Source organism: Quercus suber, unplaced genomic scaffold (genome assembly GCF_002906115.3).
Source record: "Quercus suber isolate HL8 unplaced genomic scaffold, Cork oak 2.0 scaffold_554, whole genome shotgun sequence".
NCBI lineage: Eukaryota > Viridiplantae > Streptophyta > Magnoliopsida > Fagales > Fagaceae > Quercus > Quercus suber.
In genome coordinates this window covers 154,500-171,985 of record NW_027070002.1, presented here as the reverse complement: position 1 = coordinate 171,985, position 17,486 = coordinate 154,500, and the positions used below count along the sequence as shown (strand labels likewise).

Below are 17,486 nucleotides of genomic sequence, written 5' to 3'. Positions count from 1 at the left end.
CGGCTCGTGTTTGATCTTATCCACAATTTTATGTACGGGCTCCTTGAACGTCACGTTCACCTCCCCTACCGGTGCTACTAGTTCTTGAATCCTTAAATTTCCCCGTGTCCTCTGTTGAAAACCGCTCTGCCGAGGACGATCTGTCACCTGCGCCTTGCCTTTGCTTTGCATTCTGTCATCTTCCAGTCGCTTGTACTCCTCAATGCGCCTCATCAACTGCCTCATATCCTCGGGAGGCTTCTTAGTTAATGATTCCCTCAACCTCGACTCCTCAGGCAATCCCATTCTGAAAGTGCTTGCGGCAATCTTCTCGTTCCCTCCGCCAATCTCGTTGTAGAGCTCCAGTACCGGCTAGCATAATCACGGAGGTTTCCCCTGCCCTCATCTTCATAGACAGCAGTGCGTCCACCGGTTGCTGTTCTCGACTGCACGTCACAAAACGGGAACCAAACTCCTGTATAAGCTCGGGGAAACTATGGATGGAGCCCTTACGCAAACCGTTGAACCACCTCAGAGCTGTGGGGCCTAGGCTGGAGGGAAAAACTTTACACATCAGAGCGTCATTCTGGGTATGGAGAGACATCATCTGGATGTAGTGGCTGACGTGCTCCACGGGATCCGTTTTCCCGCCGTACGAATTGAACGGCGGTCGTGTAAATCTGTCCGGCATTGGTGCTCGCTCAATGTTTGCTGAAAATGGGGACCGAGCCACCCTGCGCAACGCACAGCTCATTGCATCCATGGCCGCATTCCTCGGCCGTCCCTCTGGAGAGCCCGAGCCCCGATTCCCGTACTCCCGTGACGAGAGCGATGTCGTCTTCGGCGAGATTCCGCTGAATAGGAGCGGTCTCGTCGGCTCGGGACTCCCTCGAGTGTGAACGCTCCCTGCGGTGGTGGGATCCTGATTGATTCGACCCCATCCTGCGTCTCTTTTCCTCGGCATCAGGCCTTCCCCCTCGGTCGTCTTGACCCACTCGGCGGCGCTCATTCCTCGCTTCCAACTCCAGCTCTTGTACTAACCTCCGCAGCCGCTCGAGCTCCTCATCCCTGGCGTCGGGCTGTCTGTGCCGGGAAGCATGGGATGTCGTTCTCCCCGTTTGATAGGACCCTTCTCCAAGACCGGATCGCTCTTCTAGTTGCTCGTAAGCCAGATCCTCGCGTCTCTTCTGCCTCCGTTCCCGCCAGGTGGATCCCCAGGAAGATCCTGCCGAGCCGCTCTCTGCGTTACCTCCAGACATCTTCCGGTAAACAAGTCTCAGCGGAACCACTGCTTAGTAGGATTTCCCACAGACGGCGCCAATTGTGCGCGCCCAATACCGAAACCCGTTGGGCTGGGCCTCACTTGGGCTCACAACTTATTTGTATGGTGGGCTTGGATTTCCTACTCTGGGTCGTTCTTCTTGCTAAGACTTAACGTCCTCTCTGTTCTTTCCTCGTGGGTCTGGGTCACCTTCTCTCTCTGCTCACTCTCTGCATACACTCTTCTTACCGTCCATTCTCCAACCCCTCTCTTCTCAAAACTTCCGGTATTTATAGTCCATAGTTTAGTGGAGAGGTCATAATTACTTGCCAACGAGTGCAACCGGCGGTCCACTATTATCGATCGTAAGTGGGTGGTCAGGTAGGAGTGGGAAACTGTGAGGGTGGCGTTGGAACTTGGTTCCCACTTCTACGATAGTTCTCGGCAGCGATGGCTCTCCGAGGCACGGCCGGGTAGGTACAGCGCGGGGCTTCCCGAGAGTCAAATATCTGTCACTGCCTAGGAAGGTGTAGCCGAGAAACGATGAAGAGGCAAGGCTCGGGCTTGCAGTATGCGTGGCCCGGGGGTGGGCTGCCAGGTATAAGGGGATTGGCCTCATGGGCCATATACCCAGGCCAGAGTCCAAGGCACAATATAGGGTACGACGCGGGGGCCGTACACTTTCCATTGAGGGACCACCCTAAACGCCTAACACACGGCTAACATGGGCTAACCAACATAGACAAGAGTGGATACCGGGTCTAACTGGGTTGACAAACAGCATAGATCTAGCCTTACGTTTCTCAACAGTACACATCTGCAACAAACTTTGGGGATATAAACAAAAACAAGAAAAAGCAGATAACTGGGATATAACTGATCAACATGAACAAATAATCACAGAATGGTAAACAGATAGGTAAAGAAGGAGGCTCGGCCTACCATCAAAAGAACAAGACTGAAGAAGAGATAGTAAATGTAGAAAATAATGAATGGTAATGGAAGAGTTATCAGAAAATAGATGTAAAACAAAATAAAACTGTCAGGAGATATATTCATGAAAATAATCAAATTAATGATAATGCGAAAAATAATGAACAACTATGGCGTCACTGCTGCCAACTTGATTGAAAATAAAAGTAACTTACAACACTATTACCAACCAACTTGGCTCTGATACCAAAAAGGGGGGTAAGTTACAGGTTATAGGTGATGGGCGAAGGCCATCTGATTACAACATAAAAGGTACAGGTTATAGTTGTAGATATATATTTTATATATATATATATATATATATAATTAAAGCACAGTATTCCACAATAGTCTAAATACCCAAGAATTAAGTAAAATGTAATTATATCTGTGAGGTTTAAAAGTGAACTATGACCATGTTGCCATGCGTTATAAATTGACTTCTTTTCTTATGTCAATTGAAGCTGCAGGGGTTACCACCACATCCTCTAGTCAGGCGGGGTAGAAAATCTTTTCTAAAAAATTTATAAAAGTTTAATGATTTCAAAGCTCGAAAATGGATTGTATGTATGGACATGTAATATGATGGAATCATGAAATCCAAAGAAAAAATAACATTAAAATGAACAATTAGATTCAAAATCAAGAAATTGCCACCTTTTTAGCTATTTATTTGATTTTCAAAAATAATTTCATTAAAGAGCCTCATTCGAAACTATTTAGGTATCTTTTTCTTTTTTCTTTTTTCTTTTTCTTTTTTTTCTTTTGAGAAGAGCTATTTAGGTATTTAGACTCATTTAGAGCTCGAGTTTCTAAGAGTCAAGTTTCAATGTGAAGAACTCAACTCTCTTAAACTTGAGTCCCCTCACAAACGACTGAAAACCTAAAAAAGTCTCAACTCAGGTATTTTTTTTTTTTTTTTATAAAACTTGAGTTTATGAAACTTGAGTCCCAAATTAGCCTGCATAACTAAATAGTTTTAATTAAATCAGGCTTTTTAATGAAATTGTTCTTGAAAATCAAATACTAGGGCAAAAAAAAAAAAAAACCTAAAATTATAGTGATGGTGATAAGCAATTGATATTTATTTAAATAGCACTTTTGTAATTATTTTTACTTCATCAAGAATGAAAATTTTAATTTTTCACATAAAAGAATGAATGTTTTACCCATAAATGTAGATTTCCATCATTAGGTTATTTAAATTGCATTATATAAAATAATAGGAAAAACTCATAAAGTGCTAGAGTTTCTTGCTTATACATATACCATATCATCGAAAATAGGCACATGCATAAATTTCACATAAAATGCTGTAGGTAGGTAACAAAATCATCAACTTAATTAATTGTAACACAGGAAATAATATGTGAAATTCGTTCTCACATGAAAATTTTGTCGAACTGGTTCACATTGTCATGCATCATGTTGGACAAATGTTTAGGTTTGCATTCCAACAACTTTACATGATCATGCATTACATGCATTGTAATTTGTAACTATGTTCATGCATTGCAGGAGAGTGTCTTGTTTTCAAATGTTCTTGATTTGATTTTTGTTTTACCTTAGTTTTGATTTCCCTCATGAATTGCTTAAAATTTAAGAAATGTTTACTTTTATCAATTTTTATGTAGAATGTAAACGTAGATGTTTGTCATTTTTTCTTTGATTCTTGAATGTTTTAAATCTATTGATGTAAGGAACTAAGGATACGGTATATAGGTTTATTACATCCTAAGAAATCGATTAAGTGAGGTAGGCCCCTAATATGATTTTTTTTTTTTTTTTTTAACTTAGACTACGAATTTAGATTAGGGAAAAAGGTTACTAATCTTAAATTTGTAATATTTATTACCGTGCAAAGAGTATCTTTAGACATGTGATGTATGCAATGGGAGAGGGAATTCATATTTGACTATGACCCTTGGAGTGGGCCTAGTCCTTTGAAAGATTTTTATCCTGATTTATTTACCTATGTTGTGTCTAAAGAAGCCTCGATTGTTGATTTGGTATGTTAGAAATTGGGCTGGTTTTGATCCAACCCATAAACCATGGCCCATGGATCGTCCACATGAATTATCTGATAAGTAAATTTAAATTTAAACTAACTGATATTGGTATGAGTTATCAATATTAGTAGTGGGATAATTTAAACTTAATAGATATTGATATGGGTTATCAATATCAGTGGTGGAGTAATTTGAAACTTAAAAGATGAGATCTTTTAGGGATCACATATATCTGATAGTAAGTGAATCTCTACTAGTATTTATATACTCCTACATCAGTCAGATATAGGTTAGACACAGTGAGTGAACATACGTATAGTTTTGAGTGCTCTCTCAAAATAAGCCATCTCTCTGGGACATCATCTACTGTTCCTTAGAATTTGGAGCGTGGAAATTAAGAGAGACTCTAGTAGCATTTCCTACGACTTTGAGGTATTCCACAAAGGAGATCGTGAGGAGTTCGTAAAGCAAGCAAAGAGAAAGATCCGGCAATTTGGTGATCTGTTCCACCAAAGGTATGTGTCTACATGACCTCTAGTAAAGTATATGTTTTTTTTTAACATTGGTATCAGAGTCAGGTTTATGCTTGTTTTCACTCTTGAATGATGCCATGATCTCAGAAATATATAATTCTATATGCATGCTAAAATTAAAAGTTTAAGTAATTTTTAATTTTTCAGATCTGTAATTTTTTAGGCATGTTATGGCATGTAGAGAGAGAAATAAAAAGCTGTAATTTTTTTTATTGTTTACATGTAATCTGAAATTTACAGGCTTATTTTGACCCATTAAATGTTGTTTAATATCAAATATTTTTTATTGGTTTGAAAGTACATTCCATAAGCTTTAAAACGACAGTTTACATGCTTAATTTAGACTTTAAACGAGAAAGTTATGGTCTTTTAAAGATTATGGTTGTATTTGATAAAATCTGAAAATTTGATGTCTAACGTGGAAGACGATGAACAATAAAAGGAAAATTGTTTTGTAATAGTGTACCTGCTGGCTCCTTGCCCCCTATTGCTCTTCACATGGGAGATATGGCTTCAACCTCGAGGCTGGCCTCTGTCAGTGTGTGTGGTGTGTACACTTCCTTCACGGTCACCTTTCCATTCAAGGTTGAGAAAAGGATCATCGTGTTGGGATTCCCTCGACTTTACTTATTGTGGACTTGGTTCTGTCATAGTTAACTGTTGCCTTCACTATAACACAAGCTCTCCCCATAGACGGCGTCAATTGTAGGGTCACAATTTGTAGCCCATGTCCTAGGTATGGGATATAGGTCCAATAAGCCCAGAACAATAAATTTGTAGAAAGTGGATGAAAGAACTAGGCCTTTTGTGAATTTGACAACGGCTAATATGAATTTAAAAGATGAACAAGCAAGTAAGAACAAGCAAGTAAGATATGTAAAACTGAATGAAATTGTTGTCCGAGGAGATAGATTATAAAATAAACCAATAGAACTAAGTGCTATTACAGTTTTTAGTGCTACAGTAGTTCTTTTCTCTATTTTTTCTTCAATCCCCTTTTCATGAGATATTCTTTACAATATATAGTCCCCTTTCCATCATCTTGATCCTACACCTGTTAATCATTTAAGCTTTCACTCGAGTTTCATGTCTCATCAAACACCTTCTCTGCCTTTCTGGGAAGTGTGGTAGTTGAGAATGCACTATTCAGGGGTTCTGTCCACATAAATGAGGCCAAAAAGGTAGTTTTAGCGCATTTAATGCAGTGGTAGCAGCTTTTCTTTAGATATTTCTAAATTCTTATCATTCTTGTACGTGCATAGGGTTCATCCTTATTGTTGGAATTCCCTTAAAGGTCACCTAGATCGCCTAAATATAGATTTGATCAATATTCTTCGTATCTGAGAAGGAGCTCCTACTCGGACTATATTCCTCCCTTCTTTCTTTATATGATTCTTAGCTTTGGGGCCTTTCCCAATTATTTACTCCTCCTCGGAAATGCCCAGGTCCTCATATAAGGCTCAAGGCCCAATATACGAATTTGGGACCTTACCCCCACAATTCTTATTTTTGTTTAGACCTCATTTTTTTTTCTAGTGTGACATATATTTAATATATGTAATTGTTGTGGCATTTTTTTTTTTTTTTAAACTATGATGTTAAAATAGAGTTGTGATAATATGAGAAAATTGTAAAATTAGTTTTCTAATTTTCTGTATAATTATGCATGTTTTTAATCTTTGAATTAATTTATGATGTCTTTTTAACATATTGTGATATGATTGAATTGATATTATATGAATGCATTATGTGATGAATATGTGTCCAAAGGGTTTATGAGATTCTTTGGTTCATCTCTATAGTTAGTGATTGTATTGGTAATTTATGCAACATGTATATTTTTATTTATTGTTATTTCATTAAGACAATTTTTGAAATTATTTGGTAACGTGGCATCCCCAATTTTTTAAATTACAAATAGAATTTTTGTAGTAGGGTACTTGAATATGTAATTTTTTGGGCCAATGTTTTTTGGCAATTTTTTGGGCCATTGTTTTTGGCAATGTAATTTAAGGCTATGTAATTTAATTTTGGAAGCCATGTAAGGGGATGTGTTTCCCGGTTACCTATAATTTTCAAAATTTATCTTAGCATGTTGTATGAAATTACCAATAGGGCTTATAGTGGAGCCCATGCACAATGTATTGTGCACAAAGATGTATGGACACATGTTATATGGATGATTTAATATGTGGATGGTGTGATGTTTTATTCTTCACAAAATTTTATTTAAAATCAATTAGATGTGTTATTCCAATTTACATAGTGAGAGATGATTATGAGCTTAGCGAAATTTTCGATCTCACTATGTAGAAAGGAATATCATGGTCTAGTTGGATTTTTGGAAATAAAATTTAAAAATGTAAGTGCTAATAACTTGTGTAATGAATGTAGTGAACATGGCCACTAAGAATGTAGTTGCTGATCTATCTAAGGGAGATAAATTAGATGGAACCAACTATGATATGTGGCATAGAAAAATTCAATATTTGCTTAATGAACAAGAGGTCCTTGAAACCTTAACCAATGTGATGATGTGACCTGAAAATGGGAATACTGCCCAACATCGCCATGACATAGAGGCCTATGAGTCTTGGGTTAAGAAAGATCCTTGTGCACGTTTCACTATGTTGAGTAGCATGCACAATGATCTTATTGGGGAGTTTGAGAACTACCCAAATGCCCAAGAGATGTGGAACCAGCTTAAGATTGCCTTTGGAGGGACTTCAGCAACTAGGTTGCGAGGTCTTGCTTTGAAGTTTGAGCAATATGTTATGGATTCAAAGCATAGCATAGCTGAACATCTAAGGACAATGTTTGATTCGTGACCTAAAGGCTGCTGGCAATAATCTCTCTAATGAACTACAGGTCACAGCAGTGATACGCTCACCGCTTGAACGAACTTGGGGGCAAATAAAGCTTGTTTTGACACATAGTGAGAATATCAAGACTTTTGCTGATATTTCTCATCATCTCCAGCTTGAGGTAGAGCGCATAGGGGCACACCAAAACACCCTCTTTGTCACCTAATCTGGGCAGCGAAAAGCATTTAGGCCTAAACACAAAGGACAAGGGAGGAATGCCAAAGGAGCTTGTAACCTTGGGCCTAAAGAAGGCAAGATAGCAAAGCGCCCAAAGGGCAAGTGTGCTAAGAAGGACAAGGCAAAGATCAAGTGTTACAACTGTGGTAAGAATGGTCACTTCGCTCGTGAGTGCACTGAGCCGAAGAAGGTATCCTTTCTTAACGACTCTATTATTACTTATGTTTGTACACATGTTTTTGTTGCTCATACTGTTCCTGGGTGGATTGTAGATTCAGGAGCAACCAAACATATAGCCAGAGATAGAGTTGGGTGTGTGGATTACAAAAAGATACCAATAGGCACACAGTACGTTATTTTGGGTAATGGAGCTCAAAAAGAAGTCATAGGAGTTGGAACCTACCGGCTCAAATTGCGTCTGGGATGTACGTTACTTCTTCATGATGTGCTTCCTGCCCCTGGTATCCAATGTAATCTATTTTCAGTACTTACTATGCTTAGACTTGGATTTAGTTTCCATTTCGATGGTCCTCAGTTGGATTTTTATTTAAATAAAACCTTGTATGGATGTGGTTATTTATCTAATAACTTCTTTATGTTGGATTTAGATCATTCCTCTTTTTCTTTTATTGCTCATAATGATGATATTTCTAATTCTATAATGTGGCATGCTAGACTTGGACACATAGGAAAAGATAGATTGGCTAGACTAGCTAGAGAAGGCCTATTGGGGTCTATCACTAATGTAAGCCTACCTATATGTGAACCTTGTCTAGCTGGAAAGGCCTGTAGGAAGCCTTTTGGTAAGGCTCCAAGGGCAACTCATCCTTTGGAATTAGTCCATTTGGACATATATGGACCTATGAATGTTAAGGCACACCATGGCACCTCTTATTTTCTCACATTTATAGATGACTATTCACGTTTCAGTTATGTCTATTTGATGTCCCATTGCTTTGAAGCATTAGATTGCTTTAAGCACTTTGTGGCTGAGGTTGAGAATCAGAAAGAAAGGAACCTAAAGGTTTTTCGAACTGATAGGGGTCATGAATATTTGTCTAAACAGTTTCAAGAACTGTGTGAGGAAAAAGGGATACACAGGCAATTGACAATTCCTAGTACTCCACAACAAAATGGTGTTGCAGAGAAAAGGAATCGTACTCTATTATAGATGGTTAGATCGATGATGGCACAAGTTAACCTACCAATTTCGTTTTGGGCCTTAACCGTATGCCTTCTAAGTCAATTCCCACAACACCATATGAGTTATGGACTAGTGCAAAACCCAATTTGGAGAACTTGCGGCCTTAGGGTTGTGTAGGTTTTGTTCACAGTGCTTCCCATAAGTATGGGAAATTGGGCCTTAGAGCAAGTAAGAAAATATTAATAAGATATTCAGAAAGCTCAAAGGGGTATGTAATGTATGGTGAACATTCTAATGGTGGAATGACTAAGATAGAGTCTCATGATGTCAACTTCATTGAAGATGATTTTCCAAGCATCAGTGAAACAAAACAAGATCTTCATCTTTATAAGCTACAAGAACTTGAAGGTGTCATACCATCTTTGGCCGAGGGTGGAGAATCACAACTTCATCCTAAAATCGCCAAAGATAATGGGAGTGATTTTGCTCCTAGTGGGAGCAAACTGCTAGATAATGACACACTAGGATCCAAGGTACGTAGAAGTGAACGTGGAACTATTCCCATCGTCATTTTGAGATTGAGGGGGGAATCTTTTATATGTGATTCACTGGACCTTGATGAGCCTGCTTCCTATGAGGAAGCATTAGCTTCACCTACTTCACATGAATGGATAGTTGCTATGAGGGATGAGATGGATTCTATGGCAAAGAATCAAGTTTGGGAGTTGGTTGACCTTCCGCCTGGGTGCAAGACCATTGGAAACAAATGGGTTTTAAAAATAAAGCGCAAGGCAGATGGATCAATTGACAAATATAAGGCTCGTCTTGTGGCGAAAGGTTATACCCAAAGAGAACGGATAGACTATGATGAGACTTTCTCCCCAGTAGTGAGATTTGTCTTTATTCGCCTTATTCTAGCTATTGTTGCACATTTGGATTTGGAACTCTTCCAAATGGATGTAAAGACTGCATTTCTCAATGGAGAACTAGACGAGGAGATCTATATGGATCAACCTATTGGCTTTGAGGTCAAGGAACAAGGGCGCAAAGTGTGCCGCCTTAAGCATTCCATTTATGGCCTAAAGCAAGCGTCTAGACAATGGTATTTCAAATTTCATAAGGCTATTATTTCGATTGGTTTCGAAATGATGGAAGAAGACCATTGTGTGTATGTCAAATGATCAGGAAAGGGTTTACTTATCTTGTCTTTGTATGTGAACGACATTTTGTTGGCTGGAAATGATATGGAGATGATTGTCACCACCAAAGGTGGTTGTCCTCTATTTTTGAAATGAAGGACATGGGAAAGGCTAATTATGTGATTGGAGTTATGGTCTTCAGGGATCGCTTAAAGAAGCTTCTTGGTTTATCTCAAGAAACTTACATTAAGCCTTGAAGATTGCCCTAAATCAGAAAAGGAAAAGAGAGAAATGGCAAGAGTTCCCTATGCAAGTGCAGTTGGAAGTCTGATGTATGCTATGTTGTGTACTCGACCAGACATCTGTTTTGCAGTTGGTATGGTTAGTCATTATCAAAGTAATACAGGACCTGTTCATTGGCAAGCAGTTAAGAGGATTTTTCGACACCTTCGTGGGACATCATATCTCATTCTTTGCTATCAAGGTGGAGATTTGAGATTGAGAGGTTATTTTGATGCTGACTGGGTCAGTGATAGAGATAAGCGCAAATCCACTACAGGTTATGCATTTCTACTCACTGGTGCAGCTATCTCTTGGTGCAGTAAGAAATAGTCTTGCATTGCTTTATTCATAATGAAGTCTGAGTATGTTGCTTGTTCAGCAGCAACACAAGAAGCTGTTTGGTTAAAGAGATTTTTCCAAAGTCTAAGGGTGGCATCTCTTGCAGATGAAGTTGTAAAGATGTATTGTGATAATATGGCAGCCTTGGCTCATGCTAAAGATCCTAAGTATCGTAGCAAAACCAAACACATACAGACTCGTTACAGCTACATTCATCTTGCTATTACACAATGAGAGGTGATCCTCCAACATATCTCCATGGTGGCTGATCCACTTACTAAAGCCATTGCTAGAGATGCCTTTCAGGCTCATGTTAGGAGTTTGGGACTTTATAGTATTTGATATGTTTTTGGATACCTTATGGACATTTATGTTTATTCATACTTTATGCAATAATGATGTTATTCATTTTGATTCATCTTATGATATGATTGATATTGCATACTAAGCACACATTACTTGAGAATATGTCACCAGGCTTAGATCAGTCTACTCACATAGGCAATCACCCTAGTGAGCAGGATGAGACATAGTGATCACTTTGTTTTTCTATAAATCAAGTAAGTGATCATCTTGACGCTTAGGGAGGCGTGCAAGATAATATAATGAATGTCACCTTAGCTAGGCTAAGATGAGACTTATGGGAGTCGCACTTGAAGTGTATCCACAACTTCATGAATCCTGAATAAAGCTAAATGTGAGATCTTGGACAGGAACTTGATGTGTAACTATGCTAAGAAACTTAGGTTGGTTGCTTTTGTGGGAATTGGACTAAGATTTGTACAGTGTTTGAGTGTGAAAAGCCCAGTTAAGTGGGAGCTCCACCGTAGCATACAAATTATACTATTTGTGCTATAGTCGACCAATTAAGGGAGTGATTGGATAGATCCCTACTTCGTCACTATGTGAGCCCTAGTTGACCATTATATGGTCCATTCTGTGCCCTTTTTCGACCTGAACTATGTCATGAAATGAATGTTTGATGTTGCTACTTTAGCATGTCATCTCAAGGCCATGATATATACGGTCTTGCGGAGCATGTCTAGGAAAGCGGTTAAGTGTGAATGAATAGACATGAGTGTCTAGGGAAGATTATTTAGAACACACCATTTATTTTATGGCTCATAGCCCGGGCAATTATGAGGAATTTGTTTTCAACATAATCATGAGCATATTATATGGTATGGGATCAAGTGTTGCTTTGAGTTTTTTGAACTCATGAGGGATTAAAGAAACTTGATTGGGTGTGATCAAATAATCTGGGGCATAGATGAGATACAATGAGTGATGTACTATGTTAGTTTAGATGGTGACTTAATATAGTACTCCTACCCTACACCTTCTCGTTAGGTCGCACACTCCATTTTTCTGTAAAAAGAGAGGATTGGACAAGAGATTGAGAGGAGCCAGTTCTGACTGTAGTACCCAGTGTGGACGAGTGGGAGATGTTAGAAATTGGTCTAGTTTTGATCCAGCCCATAAACCATGGCCCATGGATCGTCCACATGGGTTATCTGATAAGTAAGTTTAAATTTAAACTAACTGATATTGGTATGAGTTATCAATATTAGTAGTGGGGTAATTTAAACTTAATAGATATAGGTATGGGTTATCAATATCAGTGGTGGAGTAATTTAAACTTAAGAGATGAGATCTTTTAGGGATCACATGTATATGATATTAAGTGAATCTCTACTAGTTTTTAAAATACTCCTACATCAGTCAGATTGATGTTAGACACAGTGAGTGAACATACATATAGTTTTGAGCACTCTCTTAAAATAAGCCATCTCTCTGGGACACCATTTACTGTTCCCTAGAATTTGGAGAGTGGAAATTAGGAGAGACTCTAGTAGCCTCTCCTACGACTTCGAGGTGTTTTACAAAGGAGATCGTGAGGAGTTCGTAAAGCAAGCAAAGAACCAGATCTGGCAATTTGGTGATCTGTTCCACCAAAGGTATGTGTCTATATGACCTCTAGTAAAGTATAATTTTATTCAACAATTGGTAATGTGATTCATCCATAGGGATGACGGGGAACAGGGCTGTCGATCATTTGCGAGTATTTCACCAAACAGAAAAGGGGAAGATTTCTGTCCAGACCCTCATGCCTGATGGAACCTGAAGGACAGATAGATAGTGAAACTGTAGGATGAAAATACCCTTATCAGCCCTCATCCATAAGGATATCGTGATATCAATCAGTGACTCCTCCAGCATCAGAAGACATGAACACATTGCCTCTTTACTCAACTTCAACAAAGCAGCACTGGTGCTTTCCCCGGATTCCATCACTTTCCCAATGTTGCAGGCTGTGGTACTGTTAACCAATGAGTAATAAATCAAGGGAAAAATGGATATTGCATCGTTTCTGTAATGCTTATCACAAAACTCAAGTAAGAGAATCATTCTATAAATTTTGTTGAAATTGGTGTAATTTTTCTTAATTCTTTATTAAATATTTGGGAAAATATAAAGTGTCCAATAACACAATTGTTCTTAGCGGGGAAAAGTCTTTCTTCTTGGTTGTGTTTTTTGGTGTATAAACCAGTAATATTATTTGGGAATTGAGCCTTTTAAGAGTGTAATTAATTTCATGTAAACCTTAAAAGGACATTAAAGTAGTTTTTCCAAGACAAGAAAGTAGTAGTCTGTTTGGTTAGAGGATACACTCTTAATTTCAATACAAGTCTTTTCCATGGCAACCTTAAATTGGAAGGTGACTGGGGATGCACAGAAACCAATCTTTCAGATGCTTTCCTTTTATTGTTGAGAGTATGGTAGAAAATGATGAGAACGATCAGAGTTTTTTTTTTTTGAGAAACCAGACTAGAAAGTCTGGGAATTTATTCAAACACAAGAAAGTTCAGGGAGTATCCCTTACAACAAAAGCATCCCTTAAAACTAGAGGGATAATATCAGGTGGAGAATCCTCCAACCAGACCTGAAGACTAGTCACTGAGCTCGCTTTTTTGGCTAGTGCATCAGCAACAGAGTTACAAGCTCGGGGAACATGCTTAAAATCTAACAGTTGAAAACCCGAAGCAAGAGCACGAATCACCTTCAATCACCACCCGAGTTAGACCAATTTCTGCAGCAAACATTACTGCACGGCGACACGCAAGAGCTTCCGCAGCAGCAACTGACTGAGGCATCGGTATTGGCAATGAGAGAGCACCAATAACCTCCCCAGCACAATCACGTACAATAACTCCAATGCCAGCTGTGTTGGTGGACCTGAAGGTGGCTGCATCAAAATTTACCTTATGAAGATCAGAGTTAGGTCTAGAGTTTCTGTCGCAAGATTTTTACGCTGAGTTTTACCACTTTTTCAATAATCAAACCTAACCTAAGCATAACATTAATGGGTTAAGCATAGCTACCTCAGCAAATGCATGCATAAGATGCATGCCATAATGAGATCAATGTCTTGTGCTGCTATGCCTAAATTATCATTTCAAGTTTTCAACCAATGCAACTTCACCACTTGTTAGAATATATGGTCAAATATAATCATGATTCTAAACATAATAATAAGTTTAGGCATACAACAAAGGGTGGGCATATGTTCATCACCAATTTTAGTAAACTCCTTATGAAAAATTGAAAAAATTGTTAAAAGAGTTTAGTCATTTTTACATTTTCTCTTAAAAAAAATTCTGGATAATCTACATATTTGGTCCCTCTATTTTACATCTTATTTTAATTTTGTCTCTAACTTTTCAATCAGGGGCGGACCTACAGTAGGGCATTGGGGGGGGGGGGGCAATCCCAAAAAAAAAAAAAAAAAAACCTAGAATATATATATATATGTTGAAATTTTAAATTTTGGTCCTAATAGCCCCCCAAAAAAAAAAAAAAAAAAAAAAAAAAACTGGTATACATATGTAATTTGAAAAATTAAGATTTGCCCTTAAATATATCTATTTTTGGATCTTCTCTGAAATAGCGTCAAATTCCATTTTGATAAATGTGTTGAAATGTTTAAGAAACACTTATTTTATATGTAGTATTTTGTTGAATATGAAATAATGTTAGTTTTTATTTTCATAAAAAAAAAAAAAAAAATTGTTTTAAGCTTTGCCCCCCTCAGGTTCGAATCCTGGTTCCGTCCCTGTTTTCAATTGTGTCAATTTGGTCTCTAACCTTTTAATGTAGTGTCAATTTAGTTCTTCCCATTATTTAATTAGATGAAAATTACTAACATGACAAATTAAAGTGAAAGGTTAAAAGTAAGGACTAATTTGACATGATACTAAAGGTTAGGGACAAATTAACACGATTGAAAGGTTATTGAAGAAATTAAAATATGGTATAAAAGATAGAGACTAAAAACATAGTGCCTAGTAGCTTTCCATTCTGTAATGCTTATCAATGATGCGATATGTTGCGGATAGAATCGGTGCCTAATACTTTCCCAATCTGTAACCTAGGATTTGATCCTTAAGTTTTGGTTTGTAAAGTAGTGTTTTATCAATTTTTTTGGTAGATTGTATTAGGATCAAAGCTTTGTATCTTTTTTGCTTAAATTATATTTAGGACCAAAGTGATGTAATACTTTATTCTACCAAATTGTATTTATATATTCAATCAATGAAACTTGAAGTTATTCAAATATGTAACCTTGTATTTTAATAGTTTTTCTTATTTTTTGTAATACAAAAAATAAGTGACAATTCCACAATAGTCAAAACCCCAAAGAGGTATCAAGTACACTCTTTGAGAGCTTCAGTCTCTCACAATGCCTTTTCTATCAAGGAAAAAAAAGAGATAAAATAGGGAAAAAATAAAATTGAAAGATGTACCTTTCATCTATATATATATATATACACACAAAACCAAAGCCTCTGAAACTCTTATAATTTTCCACGTCAACACAATATTTAAATAAAATTATTTTTGTTTAGTCCAAACTTAATAAAGAGTGAAGTTCTATCTCTCTAACAAGTCCAACTTAAACTCAAATTCATTATTTTTTTAAAACAAAATTATTTTTGTTTAATCCAAACTTAATAAAGAGTGAAACTCTATCTCTCTAAAAAGTGTGAAATTCTATTTCTCTAACAAGTTTAACTTAAACTCAAACTTAAACGTTGATATTATTATTATTATTGTTATTATTATTATTATTTATTATTTATTATTTTATTATTTTTATTTATTGCCTCATCAGACATGCATACTGACTTGACAATCCTTGTTTCTCAATCCCCAAATGCACGACACCTCTTTCACCACGAGATTAGTCATCTCACCCACCCTCTCACATTCTCCTATTAAACTGCCCTCTCCCATATCCCACATCATACTTGAGATCCAAATAACAAGGCTTACAATGACTCTGCAGTTTGGTTTACACAAAGTGCACTCAATTATAAGAAAACGGCAGAGCACCATTGGACATAACCCTGAATCTGGAAGAAAAGGTACTTAACGTACTGTCCATATTTACATGAACATTCTCAAGGCACCATTGGTATCACTCTGGCTAATAAATTTTACAAAACTACGTGATAGTCCCAGCTAGCTAGCAACTTCTGTCGAACAGCCAAATTCTGCTTGAAATTGAAGTAGCAAAATTATAACTTAAACCATGCACTAACAAACTAAAATCACAACTCCAAAACTGAAAGCATAATCAATAAGATCCCAGATTAAACACGCGAATTCACGCATTTACAACTAAAAAGGAACCAATTCCAACCCCACAACAAGTGCATGCACCAAAACCAAACCCACAAACTAACTCAACCAAGCTCACTTCCACACTCTCCATTTTCCCAATCCAATGAATACCCAATGCAAAACTCAATCATCACAATCACAATCACAATTCATACGCACAAACACTCAAACCCAACTATCTTGTCCCCAAATCACAAAACCCCCACAACCCAACACCCAAGACAACATTTCCTCCAATACCCACATCCCAAAATCACAAATTCTCAACGACCCATGATCCAAAATGGATCCAAACCCCTAAAACAAACCTTAATCCCAATACTTTCCACAAAATATCACTTGGATCCAAATACAGTCACAAATAGCAACAATTCTCACACATTGATAACATTACCAAAAAAAAAATTGAAAGCATTATATAATAAATATATTTATATATACCTTCCTGAACTTCTTCACCAGCGGTGCGTTCTCCAAAAACCTGAGAGAATTTCCACTCCAGAGGCTGAGGTGGGTCCACCGGAGCTGCGACGACCTCATCACCACCGTTCATTGTGCTCTCCCCCACTAAATCAAATGGTCACCAATCAAATTCAAACCAAACCAATCCAATAATCACTGCGTCGAAGATCATCGCTCTTTTGGGTTCGCAGAGATCATAGCTTCAATCAAAACCCCATCAATGAAAAAAAAAAAAAAGTGTAAAAAGAATTCACAAAATCATTTGGGTTTTTCTTTCTATACTAATTCAACCATTGAAGCATTATGAAAATTAGTAAAACCAAAAATAAAAAATAAAAAGGCCAACTTTTTTCTCTCTAAATTTTTATTTCTCTCTCTACAATGAAAAATAAATAAATAAATAAAATTTGATTTGATTTAATTTTTTTTTTTGGGAGATTAAAATGTGAGTAACTGAGCAAACTGGAATTTTATAAAAAAATAACCAAATCCCTCAAACAATATCATTAGTTAGGCAAACTTTCAAACATATTTGGTTTATAATAAATTGAGTGTGAGAAACTCGATTTGGTCCACAAAAATGCACTTGGAAATCGAGTGTCTTACACTCGATTTTAAAATCAAGTGTAAGACACTCGAT

At 37.4% G+C, this 17,486-nt stretch overlaps 1 protein-coding gene across 1 annotated transcript; it reads right to left on the bottom strand.

The window, feature by feature from the left end:
* Window positions 1-13,538: 13,538 nt before the first annotated feature.
* LOC136063675 (serine/threonine protein phosphatase 2A 55 kDa regulatory subunit B alpha isoform-like) lies at window positions 13,539-17,118 on the bottom strand. The gene is made up of 2 exons (XM_065764379.1): window positions 16,826-17,118; window positions 13,539-13,946 (listed from the first exon to the last, which is right to left on the bottom strand). Exons 1-2 carry the CDS (start codon window positions 16,935-16,937, stop codon window positions 13,717-13,719), a joined length of 342 nt encoding a protein of 113 aa, XP_065620451.1. The 5' UTR covers window positions 16,938-17,118; the 3' UTR covers window positions 13,539-13,716.
* Window positions 17,119-17,486: the final 368 nt, after the last annotated feature.